The following is a 15,671-nucleotide window of genomic DNA, read 5'->3' as shown; positions in this document are numbered from 1 at the left end:
GTAAGTTAGGACCTGAGAACAGCAGAAAAATGACAGCAAATCTGACCCTCTCTAATCCCTTAAAACCCCTGGTGATAACTTAGCAGAAAACACAAGGAGACAGCACTGGCTGTACTAAGTTCGGGAGGAAGGACTGTGAGTCCCTTTATTTGCTTTCTTGAGCTACTCGGTGCCATCTGAGTAACCTTTGGGAACCAAATCTTGCTTCATTCTTTGAGTTGCTAAACCTCACTGAATAACCTACTCCAAATTGCTAACCTTTCTGTTTGACTTGCCAGACTCCAATCATCATTCTCATTCCCCGTATTTTATTTTACAATACTCTGTATTGCCTAAAAGCCTGAAATAGCATCCCTGTGCTAGAATAGTAACAGATTCATGCTCAAGACCCAATCTGATCTAGTCCTAATTGGCTAAAATTAGGGACAGACAAGTTCCCAACTCCTCTGGAAAGCTTTGTTTAGGCATGCGATCCTTGCCAGTACACCAGGACTTGGATAGGCTCAAAACTCAAAACGAAGACTCTACTGGGAAAGCCTTAGAGAAGCTCTTCCACCCACATCTGTGAGAGATCAACTCTGCAGATGAATTCCTGATGCTGCTATAAAAAAAAAAAAAAAACTCCCTTCCTTTAGAGGGCCAGAGTGACAGTACAACAGGTAGGACACTTGCCTTTTATGCAGCTGACCCATGTTTGATGATCCCCAGCATCTCATATCACTCCACCCCTACCCCCAAGCACTACCAAGAGTGATTCCTGAATGCAGAGCCAAAAGTAACCCTTGAACACTGCCAGGTGTGGCCCCAAAACAGGTCAGCAAAAAAAAAAAAAAAAAAAAAAAAAAAAAAAAAAAAACCTTCCTTTGTAGTCTGCTTCTTACCCTACTAATCTCAGACCATTCTTGCCTGCATGCCCAGCTGAAGAGAAAATTAGCCATGAAGGGCTCGTATCTCTCTGAGAGGTCAGGTTCCAATAGCATAAAAATGAACATCTCCTTTATACAAGTGGATGATTTGGACCCTAACCTTAAGCTACCAGAGAAATCTAAACCCCTATAAAACCTGACATAGGTCTGGACAAGACTTCTGCCTCCACTCTCTTCTCTTCTCTTCTTACTAATCCTGTGTCAGAATCGCAGCGGGTTTCTGGGTGGGGGTGGGAGAAGTGAGAGAGGAGGTGCATGGAGAGACAGAGATGAAAATAGACTGACAGAGTGACAATGTGAGCTCAGCTGACTCCTCCTAAAATCAGTTACAATCCATTCTAATTTCATCTGTACTTCCATAATCTGCAACCAAGACAGATGAAAGCTTCTACAACATCCCTGACATCTTAGATAACCTCCTAGATGAATTATACATGCCTCAACATAATCATTTTAATCTGGTGTATTAATTTTCTTCTGTTTGGAGGCCACACCTGGTGGTGTCTAAGGTTATTCCTGACTTTGCACTCAGGAATTACTCCTGGCAGTGCTGGGGGAGGAGGGGACTATATGGGATGCAAGGCAAGTGTCCTACCTGCTGTACTATCTCTTCAGCCGAGCCCCTCAACTTTTATTTTATTATTTTTTGAGGGGGTCACACCCGGCAGCGCTCAGGAGTTACTCCTGGCTCAACGCTCAGAAATAGCTCCTGACAGGCTTGAGGGACCATATGGGATGCCGGGATTTGAAATACTTCTGCAGACAAGGCAAACGCCTTACCTCCATGCTATCTCTCTAGTCCCTACTTTTATTTAAAACTAGTGTTTTAAATTTTTCAATCATCCCTGACAAAAATATCTCTTATCAAATGCAAAAATCTGAAAAGGCTCTTTTTAAGATAAAAGCCTAAAACAAAGCAAAGTTTATTAATAAGAGAAATAGAATCTTCCTCTGAGCTAGAAAAAAAAAACAAAAATGGGACAAAATTTGCAAGTCGTTGCACTCACTGCCTTATAATTACTTTAGAATGCAGTAATTAGAAGGATTAGTTCATAATTATAATATTAAAAATGTAAACATTCACAATAAAGTGGATCAGTCTCCTGTTACTACCAAGGCACTAACGTCTCCTTAACACCAGAGGTTTTGTTTTTTTTTTTGAATGATCACTTGGCTACCATAAAATAAAGCAAACTTCAACTCTTTTTTTGAAGATATTTTAAAAGTCAGTTTTGTTTGAAGTGACTTTTTAATTTTCAAAGAAAACATCCCATTACATTTAAATCTAAACATTTTAATTTAATGCAGTAATTTTTTTCTGTACAAACATCCTTATCACTTATTCACAAAGCTTTTGCCATGCATCCTAAAAGACAGCATTTTTTTTAATCTGGTAAACTTTTCCTGGCAACGAGACCTTCAGAATCTATGATAGTATTATTACTTCACCCTCAGCGGCTTGTAAGCCCCAATCTGAGTATCTTGCCTAATCAAAGTAGCTAATACTCTATACTTCAAAATAATGACATTCACTCAGGCTCTTATTTTTCACGCCTCTGTTTTAACCGATTTGTAGTTTTCCTAACTACATTAAATTTGCTGTGTATAAAACATTTAGTTTTCAAGTCAATAAATGGGAACAATTTCTTTTTTTAGATTTGGGACACACCTGGCAGCACTCAGGGGTTACTCCTAGCTCTGTTACTCTAGCTCAGGAATCACTCCTGGCTGGCTCGGGGGACCATATGGGATGCCGGGGATCACATCCAGGTCAGTCACGTGCAAGGCAAATGCCCTACCTGCTATGCTATCATTCTGGCCCTGGGAAACAAATTCTTAAAGAAGCTCCTTTTAAATGAAACCTAGACTCAAACAGAAGAAAAACATTTTTACTTTAAAATATATATATATATATGTGTGTGTGTGTGTATGTATATATAATACATACATATTAGTATTAAGCTAAAAAACATAAAAGATGATAAAAGCAAAGTTCTAAAATGAATAAAATAAATGGGTTTCCCATTAAAGCCAAACATCAATCTTAGTATTAAAAGGAAACAGAAGAAAACAAAAACTTGCCCTAAGCATTCAGTAGAAAGAACAGAAGAGAGACAAATGAGCAGCTGCATGGCTGGGTATAAGCAGGGGAGGGCAGAAAAAGGATGGGGACATGGACAAAGGTCAGGAAACCCTACATGTCCTTAGCAAGACAGGACTGGTTATTCTTAGTATTCTTTTTTTTTCTTTTTGGTTTTTGGTAGTGCTCAGGCTGGCTCTACACTCAGAAATCGCTCCTTGCAGCCTCAGGGAGCCATGAGATGCCGGGATTCTAACCACCGTCCTTCTGCATGCAAGGTAAATGCTCTACTCTATGCTATCTCTCTGGCCCCTATTCTTAGTATTCTATCTTCACCTGTACTATTTGTCCTCTAGAGAATCTATAGTTCAACTAAGAGTAAAATTTTCATTATAGTGAATTTAAGCCTTTTATTTCTTATCTATAGAGTATCTAAAAATGATATTAAATAGTGTTAAATCTAGTAAAGCACATCCAAGGTCTAAAGTACTATATCAAAATGAATGTATATTATTACAACAGGAAGAACAGTTTCCTCTAAATCACAATTTTGGGTTAGACATAAAAAAGCAAATCAGTCTTACCTGATATAGATACCTTGTTTGTATATCTTACATGCATCGGAAGGCAGAATTCGGGAAAGTAAAGGCACTGCAGTTTTTGAAAGAAAATAATAAAAAATATAATAAATACCTAGGGTTCCAAGACACTATGAACTTTTAAATGAGAAGAGTAATTAAACATTTTACATGTGCACCAGTCAATAATTTCCTTTAAAATAATATTTTCTTAAACAATGCTATTTTCTAACTCAGAGTGTAGTATAAAAAGCAATTCTTGGCCACATCAAATATCTACTATTTAACTGTAATTGCTAGATAGTCTACATAACCACAAACCAAAAATAAGAAGGAAAAGAAAACCCACAGGAGTAGCAGAATCAATATAATAACCACTCTTTGGAGGCATATAGCAGGATGTTGTTATAGATGAGAAAACAATGCTCTGTGGCAAAAAGTTCTCTGAATAAATGGACAGACGAACCTTGATTTTATCTGATCCTTGAAATAGAATTTGTTTACATAACAAAAGTATAATTTATATAGAGGCTGTAGCAATAATACAAGGGGCAGGGCGCTTCCCTACCTGTGGCCAACCCAGGATTTCCCAGCATCCACCCGAGTTTTGCCAAGTGTGATTCCTGAGTGCAAAGGCAGAAGGGAAGGGCCCCTGAGCACTGCTGGGTATGTCTCCCATTCCAGAAGTATTATAGCACTATAATTTAACTAAATTTATGCCTTCTGAAATAATGAAGTAACCCACAAAAAAGCCTCATATGCCAATACTCACTTTAAAATACTAGAAAAGGAAAACAGGAGGAATGAAGACAGAAACTTAGAAATGAGAAGCAAATGGCAAGTGAAAAGGAAAAGGAGAATCACCAAAGTCTTCTTTAAAGTTTTTTTACAAGATTCTCATTGCATTTCCAAAAATCTGACTAATACAGCAGGTAGGGCACTTGTCTTGCATACACCCAACCCAGGTTTAATCCCTAGCACCGCCTATGGTGTTCCTAGCCCCAACAGGAGTGATCCCTGAGTGCAGAGCCAGGAATAAAGCCCTAAGGACTGCCAGGTGTGGGTTCTCTGCCCTCCCCTCTCCACAAAAAAAAAAAAAAAAAAAAAAAACATATAGAACAATCAGCAATTTCCCAACCATGTAATAAATTTTTCCACCCCACTTATACTGTACAATTCAACTGTATAAACTTTTGGAGCTGGAAGGGCCAGGTGGAGCCAGAGATGAAACTAGGGGCTCCCTACAGGCAAAGCATGTACTCCAGCCCTTTGAGGCACCTCCAAGCCCAAGCTCTGTACATCTTAAATTGCTTCAGCATAGTCAGAGAATTTAGCAAGGCAGTACTCAAAGGTAGCATGAGCCACTGGATTGAACAGTAAAGAGCCTCTACATTTCATTTTCATTTTATTAATCTTTTGGCCCTAAAAGTAAATGGTTCTCATTAACATACAGAATGGATGGGTCCTACAGATTATAAAATGCAAACATATATGTGGACTCTCTCATTTTTCCATCCAAGCATGCAAACCACACAATGCCCAAGTGGAAGTAATGACCATGATAACTAAAAACGATTGGGCTTCCCTCAGAAGATGAGGTTCTATAAAAGTGGTTCCAAGCAGATTTAGTCACCAGCATTATCACAAAGGAAAAATCCAGCCATTTCTATAATGGTTAGTTTGTTTGTTAACTGGGGGTCAGGGGTCATCCCCATGGTGTGCAAGAGGCTACTTCATGCAGTGCTGGGGGTCACAAGGGTCATTCCTGGGGTGCTCGGGTTGAGTCAAAGCAAGGCTTCAGGGGCTCTACCGCTAAGCATTGTCCCAGCTTTCTCTCTATTTATTTATTTTGGTTGGTTGGTTGGTTGGTTTGGGGATCACACTTGGTGGTGCTCAAGGGTTACTCCTTGCTCTGTGCTCAGAAATCACTCCTGGCAAACTCAGGGGACCATATAGGATGCCAGGGAATGAAACCGGATAGACCATGTGCAAAGCAAATACCTCCCTCACCCTCCCGTGCTATCACTCAGGGCCCCTCTTTTTATTTTTTAATTAAACTTATTGTTTACTTTAGGCTTACTCTAACAAATTCAGGAGTACAGCCTCACAGCTCCTATTGTGTATGATCCTCCCTGTACATACCATTCCCAAGATCATACTGACTGACCCCTGGACCCCTTTCTTCTCTCCCTACCTCCCTTTATCATCTGGTAATCATAGCTCTAAAAGAAGTCTATAAGTTATCCTCATGGTGATTTGTTATCCCATTTGCTTGGGTTATTTGTGCTATTTTTACTTGCCTGTGGGTGGGTGCTCCCAGGGGCTACTCCCAGAAATTTCTCAGCCAAGCAAACCTAGTGATAGATGCTAGGGCCTAGTAGGACGCAGTGCTGTTTGGGTCCTGCAATGCCAAGGACAAGCCACGTAACAGCCAGTGGTGCTGTGGGGGGTCAGGGGGAGCCAGAGACTGAGGGGGGAAGTAAAGCACTTAACTTCTATTTTCTGTGTGGTAATGTATTCTGTAAGAGCCTAGAATATTACAACAAGTCAACAAAAGAAGCTGGGGCACAGCACTTGACTTGCAACTGTGAGGTCCTGGTTTCTATCTCCAGTATCACAATTAGTTTTTGGGAGGTGGGGAACTACACTCTGTGGTGCTCAGAGATTACTCCTTGCTCTAAATTCAGAAATTATTCCTGGCAGGCTCGGGGACATATGGGATGCAGAGAATCAAACCTGGGTTGATCAGATACAAGGCAAACACCCTACCCATTATACTAAAAGTAAGTCAACAAGAAACAGAAATGTCATCTGTTTCAAAACAAGTTGTATTTAAAAAAAAAAAATTGTATTTATTGATTCACTAGGGATTTAAAACTAAAACTGGGGCCGGAGCAGTGGCACAGCGGTAAAGCGTTTGCCTTGCATGTGGCTGACCCAGGACGGACCATAGTTTGATCCCCTGGGATCCCATATGGTCTCCCAAGCCGGGAGCCCCTAGCCAGGAATAATCCCTGAACATCACCACATGTGGCCCAAAACAAACAAACAAACAAATAAATAAATAAAATTAAAAATTCTATTGCTTTATATAATAATCAAAAATTGTGTTTATTTAGTAGAAGCTAGACAAACCACTTGTAAATTGGCAATTTGCTATCTAAAATATAAAATTATCTACACATACATATTCCAAAAATTAAATTTAAGTTGTCAGTATCTGGTTTTTTGTTTTGATTTTTCTCTCTTCTGCTAAAATCTAATTCATTTTCAAGTTCACTTTATATTTTTTTATTTTGGTAATAAATACTCCTAAACATTCAAATATCTTTATATCATAAAAATTATATATACACACACACACATATATATAAGCTTGTGATAAGCAAACCTATATAAATTACATTTCTTTGATTTTTGTTTGTTTGTTTTTTGGGTCACACTGGGCAGCTATCAGGAGTTACTCCTGGCTCTGCACTCAGAAATTGCACCTGGTAGGCTCAGGAGATCATATGGGATGCCGGGATTTGAACCACCTTTGGTCCTGGGGCTGCATGCAAGGAAAACATCCTACCGCTATGCTGTTTCTCCAGTCCCTCTATGATTTGTGTGTGTGTGTGGGGGGGGAGGGGCCCATACTCAGTGATGCTTAGGGCTTACTTACAACTGTGCTCAGGATCATTTCTGAAAAGTTCTGGGGACCAGACAGGGTGCTGGGGATAAAACCTGGGTCAGTCAAGTGCAATCCTTTCCTGCTGTACTATAGCTCTGATCTCTATAAATTTCTTTAATCTTTTTTTGGAGGGGGTTTGGGCCACACCTGGCAGTGCTCAGGGGTTACTCCTGGCTATCTTCTCAGAAATAGCTCTTGGCAGACACAGGGGACCATATGGGACGCCGGGATTCAAACCAACCACCTTAGGTCCTAGATCGGCTGTTTGCAAGGCAAACACCGCTGTGTTATCTCTCCGGCCCTATTCTTTTTATTTTGAAAGAATACTTTATTTTATTTTATTTTGAGGGTTTTGGGCTACACCTGGCTGCACTCAGGGCTTACTCCTGGCTCTGTGCTTAGAAATCACTCCTGGCAGGCTCGGGGGACCATACGAGATGCCAGGGAGTGAACCCGGGTCCGTCCCAGGTTCATGCAACGCAAACACCCTACCACTGTACTATCTCTTCAGACCCCACATTTCTTTAATCTTAAAAAAAAGATCTCAGGAGCTGGAGAGATAGCATAGGGGTAGGGCATTTGCCTTGCATGCAGAACAATAGTGGTTTGAATCCCGGCATCCCATATGGTCCCCCGAGCCTGCCTGGAGCGATTTCTGAGCGTAAAGCCAGGAGTAACCCTGAGCAGTGCCGAGTGTAACCCCCCTCAAAAAAATCTGAGTGCCAAACAAATAGATTAACAGTATATATTTTGCTTTGCTTTGTACACAAAAACCCCCAGATTAGATTCTTAGTACTGCCTGGTTCACTGAGCACTGCCAGGGATGACCCTTGGCCACCATCAGAGATGGCTGTAATAGGCCGTAATAGGCCGTATGCTCCCTAAGCATAATTCTTAGAGAAAGAGAAACTTACTAAACCAGGAAACCTACAAATGACCACAAAACTTTTCAAAATTAAGAGCTTTCATTAATTTTTAAAACAGTGTGCAACCAAATAGTATAAGCCAATAACTATTCCCCTTTTTGGAGGGGGTGGTGCAGGCTAGGGAGCCTCCGGGATCACTCCTGTGGGCTCACAGGACCGTCCTAGGACCACACCTAATACTGGAGATCGAACCCAGGTTGGGTAATTCAAAACAAGTGACTTGCCCACTGTACTATGCCTCTGGCCTCCCTCTGAATCTTTTTTTTTTTTTTTTTTTTTTTGGTTTTTGGGCCACACCCGTGACGCTCAGGGGTTACTCCTGGCTATGCGCTCAGAAGTCGCTCCTGGCTTGGGGGACCATATGGGACACCGGGGGATCGAACCCGCGGTCCGTCCAAGGCTAGCGCAGGCAAGGCAGGCACCTTACCTCTAGCGCCACCGCCCGGCCCCCTCCCTCTGAATCTTAAATCATTATATTTTTCAGTTTTCTTAGTTTCTGAAAATTTCTTAAACAAAATCATTACTTTCTTTAGATTTATTTGTTTCTTTTGGGCCATGCATGATGATACTCAGAGATAACTCCTAACTCTGCACTCGGGAATTACTCAGAGAAGGACCTGGAGGACTACATATGATGCCAGGACTGCACCCAGGTAGGCCCCAGGCAAGGTAAGTACCGTACCCACTATACTATCTCTCCAGTCCCTGAGATCATTACATTTTAACAAACCACATACTAAAAAAATTAATAAGTAATTTTCAACTTTTAAGAATTTTTCCATATCCTTAGGGCAAGTATAAATTTTCATAGGGCAAGTATAAATTTGTCATGCTAACATCCTACAAAATAGTTTATTTCTCAATTGTATTCCTATGTACTAATACATATTTTGTAGTAAAATATAATGCACTCTTACCCCAGCTTTGAAAATCCCAGTGAAGCTCTAGATAGAAGTCACCTAGCTGAGAAATGAAATGTTAATAGTTACTGTTCATAACTTAATGACTCATTCTTGTATTTGCTAACATTTTTTAAAAAATCAATTATCACTTAAGGTCTATAAACATAAAATAAACAAATCGTGGTGTTTGAAACTGAAGACATAATTTTAAACTGCGATACTACAAAAAATAAAACATTACAATAGCACAAATAACTACTCTTATTAACACACAGTATGCATCATTGTAGATTTTACAACCTTTGATTAAAATGTTCTTATCTGGGACTGAAGCGATAGCACAGCCGGTAGAGTGTTAGCCGTGCATAGGGCTGACCCGAGTTCAACCTCTGGCATCCCCATATGGTACCCTGAGCCTGCCAGGAATAACCCCTGTGTGCTGCTGGGCATGACCTAAAAACCAAAAAAGTCTTATCTGGATCATGTTACATATTATATGTCATTTTAGGCATATGAATATTAAGTATATTGGGGCCAGAGCGATAGCACAGTGAGTAGGGCATTTGCTTTGTATGCCGCTGACCCAGGTTCATTCCCCGGCATCCCATATGATTCCCTTTGGGCTACACATGGTGATACTCAGGGATAACTCCTAACTCAGGACTCAGGAATTACTCAGAGAAGGGCCTGGAGAACTACATATGATGCCAGGAATGGTTTCTGAGCGTAGAGACAGGATTAACCCCTGAGCGTCGCTGGGTATGGCTCAGAAACAAACAAAAAAGACATTAATTTGTATCAATAAAAAATTCATTTGTCAGCATAACCAAAATAACCAAAACAAGTACTGCTCTAAAATACTTTAGTTATTTTGGGTGGACAGTCCCATACCCAGGATGCTCAGGCCTTAGTCCTAGCTCTGTTCTCAGGGATCATCTCTACAGTACTCAGGGAAATACGTGGGTACTGAATCATACTGGGGTCATGCTCGACAAATACCCTATCCACTGTACTATGTCTCTGGCCCAAGTAGTCAACTTTAGAAGAGTTATAACAATGAGAGGCTGCTCCAGGAGGTGACAATACAGCAGTTGAGGTGCAAAACTAGCAAGTACACAATCCAGATTGATTCCCAGCATATGATCCCCCGTCTTTTAGGGAACAGTCCTGCAAGCCTCAGCACCAGCAGGGTGTCAGGATAATTCCCAGCCTGCAGGACCCGAGCAACAACACTTTCTCAAGGCCCTTGCACCGAGCCAAACCAAACCAAACCCTTCTGCTTGTCCAAGAATTGCATGGTGGGACCTGAGACCTCTGAATTTGAAGGACACCCTCCCCCCACTCCCTCCCACCCATCCATCTACTTAAAAATAAAGAACTACCACATGGTCAGGAAGCTAGTAAAGGTGAAGAGACAGCCCAAACACACTTCCCACCCCAACCTCTGGTCCCCACACAGTCCTGCAGGTGCTAAAGCATCTCCAGGGTAGATCAGATAACCCCTGGCACATCAGGGCCCATGAAGCACTGCATCTTCAGGCTCTGGGATTAAATTCACTGCCAAGAGAGGCCCCTGGACATCCTGAGCACTGCTTCAGAGTACCCATGCCTCCAAAAAATGGCAACCAAAATGATGAAAGGGGTGTTTTTTTTGGTTTGTTTTGGTTTATTTGGTTAGTTTTGGAGAACACTCAGGAGTACTCAGGACATGTTTCTGACTCTGCTTTCAGGATCACTCCCAGAAAGCTCAGAGGACCACACAGGTTTCTGGGAACCAAACCCAGGTCAGACACACAAAGACAAGTGCCTAATTCACTGTACTTTATATTTTTGAGGCTCTCAAATAATTGCTGTTGTTTGGCAGGGGCCTACACCCAGTGATGCTCGGGGTTACTCCTGGCTCTGCACTCAGGAATCACTTTTGGAAAGGCTTGGGGGGACCATCTGGCAGGGGGGAGCCATATGGGACTGCCAGTATTGAAACCAGGACAGCTACATGCAAGGAAAGCCCACCTGCTATTACTATCGCTTCAGTCTCTCAAAACGATTACTGGTATACCCACAAGAATTGTTTTGCTTTTAAAAATGGACCATGCAATGGAATCTTTCTTCTGAAGTGGTAGCACAGTTTTCTAAATTTAAAATCTTAGAGAGCTATAGAGAAAAAAAAATTTTTCTATAATTGAAACATCAGATAGTGACCATTAAGAATTTCTAAAGATCTCAAAAAATAGGAGTCAGAGTGATAGTACAGCAGATAGGGCATTTGCCCTATAAGCAAATGACTCAGATTCAATCTTCATATAGTCCCATGAGTACCACCAGGAATAATTCCTGAGCACACAGCCATTGAGCACCATTGGGTGTGGCCCCAAAACAAAATCATCTGTGTAAGAAAAAAAAATACTAAAAGGAGAAGAAATATACCTCCAAAAATATTGTCGTAAATCTAATCTTTTCCCCACAGTTCTTCCAAGATTCAGAAATAAAGATGTAGAGAACCACCCAACCAACCAACCTCCCTCTCGTCCTGTCTACTTTCTTCTCTCTCTCCTCTCTCTCTCTCTCTTCTCTCTCTCTCTCTCCCCACACCCAATCTTATTAGAGCACTTGACTGCTTTATTGCAAACTCTAGTTCCAAGCACATAATGCTTTGTATAAGAATACATCCATATGCTATAATAAGAGTATTTTCCTACATGAACTACTTCATTCAAGCAGGAATTTATACCATTTATTGAGTCTAAATGATCAATGAGAAATTAAACTGTTTTGAAAAAAAAATGTTGAAAAGTTCATGTCAAATTACTTTGTAGGGTTATAAAACTCAACACAAAAATACAGCCTACCTCTTTCAGAGCTTTTAATAATCGAGGTCGTTTTTCTTTAACACTTTCCCTGGATTGCTGCTTAAGCTTCCTTAGAAGAGCTGTAACTAAAGTTTAAAGAAAAAAAATTAATATAAAATCAAGGTCATCAATTAGAAAACACTGCCGGCTTATACACAGATATAGTAAGTGATACACAGTGAAAATACAGATGTCAAAATCAATATTTGGGCACACTGTTATGACTCACAAAAGAAATAGAGAAAAAACATCTCTATGAGCTTGTAGCACGTTCACCTGAGTTTTCCTAGCTTGTGGTTTGCAATGAGGCAATCCTCACTGAGATAAGTGACGCCAGCACAGGTCTCCATCAGACACTGCGTTGGAACACTGACCCCTAAGACAAATCCGGGTATCAGAAGCTCCAAGGGATACCTAGCCCTTCTCTAAAAAAGGTAACTAATCTCCAATTGTTGCCAGATCCATCTGTTCTTTATTCTTTCACATTATCACCAATATAGCTTAAAAAACAAAGATACTAAAGATGGGGTCAAGTGCACACCTCGAATGCTGTCTGAGCCCTTTCACCACCTAATAGGACCAAAACCTTGCGTGAGCCCTGACACAGCACTGCCAGCCCAGCTGGGGGTGAATCACTGGGAGGGGCCCCTGGGCCTGCTGAGCACTGCTTGAATGGTGAGGAAGGGGAAGGGGAAGGAAAGAATCCTATGCAATCTAAACAATCACATAGACCTGAAGTCTGCCCTCAACTATCAAAAGAGAAATTTAGATACAGACACACTGACCCAGAGTAGCACCCAACATTCCTGTTTACTGATTTTGTGTAAACAAGGAAGCATAACATAATGACAATCAAAACTTCAATTCTGGGCTGGAGAGACAGCATGGAGGTAAGGCGTTTGCCTTGCATGCAGAAGGTAGATGGTTCGAATTCCTGCATTCCATATGGTCCCCCAAGCCTGCAATGAGTGATTTCTGAGCACAGAACCAGGAGTAACCCCTGAGCGCTGCCAGGTGTGACCCAAAAAACAAACAAACAAAAAATTTAAAGAAAAGCTTCGGTTTCTTTTCTTTTTCTTTCTTTCTTTTTTTTTTTTTTTTTGCCCATTAAGAACAAATTAAAATCTATTACATGGAGTTACTGGGTCCGCTGAATATAAAAATGCAGACTATGATGCTTAAAATGAAATAAGTATAAATTTTTTTTTAATAAATGTCTAAGTTTGACTAGCAAAAATCTACTAGTTTCTGACAGCTGTGACCATGTAAATAGCTCAGCTTCATGACTTATCTTGGAAGGGATGCCACGCCAAACAACAGGACTCATGGGTACACCATCTTCCAGCGGAAAACTCAGAAAGGGGGTGGGCCGAACCCCTACTGAAGTCTTGGCAGCCACATCCATACCCAACAGCCACTGCCCTACAAACAGCTCGACTTCATTGCTTCATGACTAATCTCTGAAAAGACACTAAGGTCTGTCAGTTTTCTAGATAAAACTCTCAGGTATGTCGGTTTTCTGGATGAAAACTCTGGGCCTTCTTGGAGTGGAGCAGGTCGAGGATCATCCCAGTTCTACAAGTTCTGGTGCTCCTAGAACAATGCCTCCAAATGCCACAATACTGACAGCTCAGTAAGAAGCATAACATTTTAGATTGGAAAGTAGCAGAGAAGCCCACTAAACTCAACAAGTAAAAACAACAAGAATCAACTAGCAATAAACAGCTCGTTAAGTCATCAGGTGATGACATTCATAACACTACAGTGAATAACTATTCCTTTTACTTAATGACTTCTTTGTTAATCTCGTTTACCCTTTGTTATAAACAAGCAATATGAATTATTTTGTGCCTGTCAAGGGAAAATGGAGAAAAGGTTAGACTTGTGGTGGGATTGGTGTTAAAACACTGAACACCAGAAACAACTGTCTTATGACTATCTTTGTTGTTTATAGTTTAAAAAAATAAATCTAGGGCTGAGGCAACAGTACAGTAGGGCTATACTGTAAAATGTACAGGACAGGTAAAAGGTCCACCAAGCCTACCAGGAATGATTCCTTGAGTGCAGACCCAGGAATAACCCCTGAGTAGTGCTGGGTGTGGCCCCCAAAACAAACAAAACAAAATCTATTTCTAACATTTAATGAAATAAGGTAAAATAGTAGATTTGAATAAATAAGCTGAGCAAATCTTAATTTGACAGGAAGCAGGCAATGAGGAGGGAAAAGTATGTAACTCACATTGTTTCTGGTCCTCATATATTTTTCCATATACATAAAAAAGTTTACAATATAAATTCTTTCAAATTACTTTAAGTCGATAACCAAGAGCAGAAGTTGCTTAAAACATCTGTAGGACCAGACAACAGTACAGGTGTGTTGTGTGTGTGTTTTAATCCACATGCTTGACATGTCACTAACCTCATTTAGTCCCCTGTGTGTGTGTGTGTTTTAATCCACATGCTTGACATGTCACTGACTGCATTTAGTCCCCAGCACCACATATAGTTCCCAAGTACCATCTAAGGTCACTCCCTAAGTACAGAGTCAGGAATAGACTGAGCACAGCTAAAGTGTGACCCAATAAAAACAGACTTAAAAATAAAAAAGGGGGGAGGCAGAGAGATAACCTGGAGGTAAGCCATTTATTTGCCTTGCATGCAGAAGGTCAGTGGTTTGAATCTATATGGTCCCCTGAGGCTGCCAGGAGCAATTTCTGAGCATAGAGCCAGGAGTAACCCCTGAGTGCTGCTGGGTGTGATCCCCCCCAAAAAAAAAAACAATAAAAATTAGGGCCGGAGAGACAGCATGGAGGTAGGGCATTTGCCTTGCATGCAGGACGGTGGTTCAAATTCTGGCATCCCAGATGGTCCCCCGAGCCTGCCAGGAGCAATTTCTGAGTGTAGAGCCAGGAGTAATCCCTGAGTGCTGCCAGGTGTGACCCAAAAAAATTTAAAAAATTAAAAAAACAACAGCAACAAAAAACTAATAAATTGGGCCGGGCGGTGGCGCTCGAGGTAAGGTGCCTGCCTTACCTGTGCTAGCCTAGGAGACGGACCGCGGTTCGATCCCCCGGCGTCCCATATGGTCCCCCAAGCCAGGAGCGACTTCTGAGCGCATAGCCAGGAGTAACCCCTGAGCATCACCGGGTGTGGCCCAAAAACCAAAAAAAAAAAAAAAAAAAAAAAAAAAAAACTAATAAATTAAACTAATCCTAACTTTCCAAGGCAAAAGATAAAATAATTTTATTAGTAGTATAGTTTTGTACCCAAGTGTATCTTAATGTTTGTTCCAAAAGGACAACTCTCAATGAATAGCAAAAAATAAATTATCAAATAATTGTTGAACTAAGATAATTTTATCTTACATTATACATTAAACCCAAATGTATCTTCACCATTAAGAGCTGCCCAAAATGTTCAGAAAAAAATATTCTGTGGATTACATATGAAGTTTAGCATCAAATTCCCAAATCTGGCATCAAAATGAAAAAATCCATAAAACATTCCGAAATTGGGGCTGGATAGCACAGCAGTGGGGCATCTGCCTTGTATGTGGCTGAACCGGAACAAACCTGGGTTCAATCCCTGGCATTCCATATGGTCCCCTGTGTCTGCCAGGAGCGATTTCTTTTTTTTTTTTTTTTTTTTGGTTGTGGTAGGTGATTTTATTTTACTCTGCCTGGTGGACAGTTTCCAGTTTCCAGGAGTGATTTCTAAGTGCACAGCCAGGAGTAACC

At 40.9% G+C, this 15,671-nt stretch overlaps 1 protein-coding gene across 1 annotated transcript in view; it reads right to left on the bottom strand.

The window, feature by feature from the left end:
- The window catches only part of ANKRD13C (ankyrin repeat domain 13C), an 82,603-nt gene that overhangs the window by 25,567 nt on the left and 41,365 nt on the right, over positions 1 to 15,671 (bottom strand). Inside the window, exons 4-6 of the mRNA XM_049775328.1 lie at positions 11,935 to 12,020; positions 9,101 to 9,146; positions 3,591 to 3,657 (exon numbers count right to left, since the gene is read on the bottom strand). Coding sequence (XP_049631285.1) covers positions 3,591 to 3,657; positions 9,101 to 9,146; positions 11,935 to 12,020 — 199 coding nt within the window. The remainder of the gene's footprint in view (positions 1 to 3,590; positions 3,658 to 9,100; positions 9,147 to 11,934; positions 12,021 to 15,671) is intronic.

The sequence above is a fragment of the Suncus etruscus genome, chromosome 6 (assembly GCF_024139225.1).
Source record: "Suncus etruscus isolate mSunEtr1 chromosome 6, mSunEtr1.pri.cur, whole genome shotgun sequence".
Taxonomy (NCBI): domain Eukaryota; kingdom Metazoa; phylum Chordata; class Mammalia; order Eulipotyphla; family Soricidae; genus Suncus; species Suncus etruscus.
The sequence above is the reverse complement of the archived record's forward strand: the minus strand, read 5'-3'. Positions and strand labels throughout refer to the sequence as shown.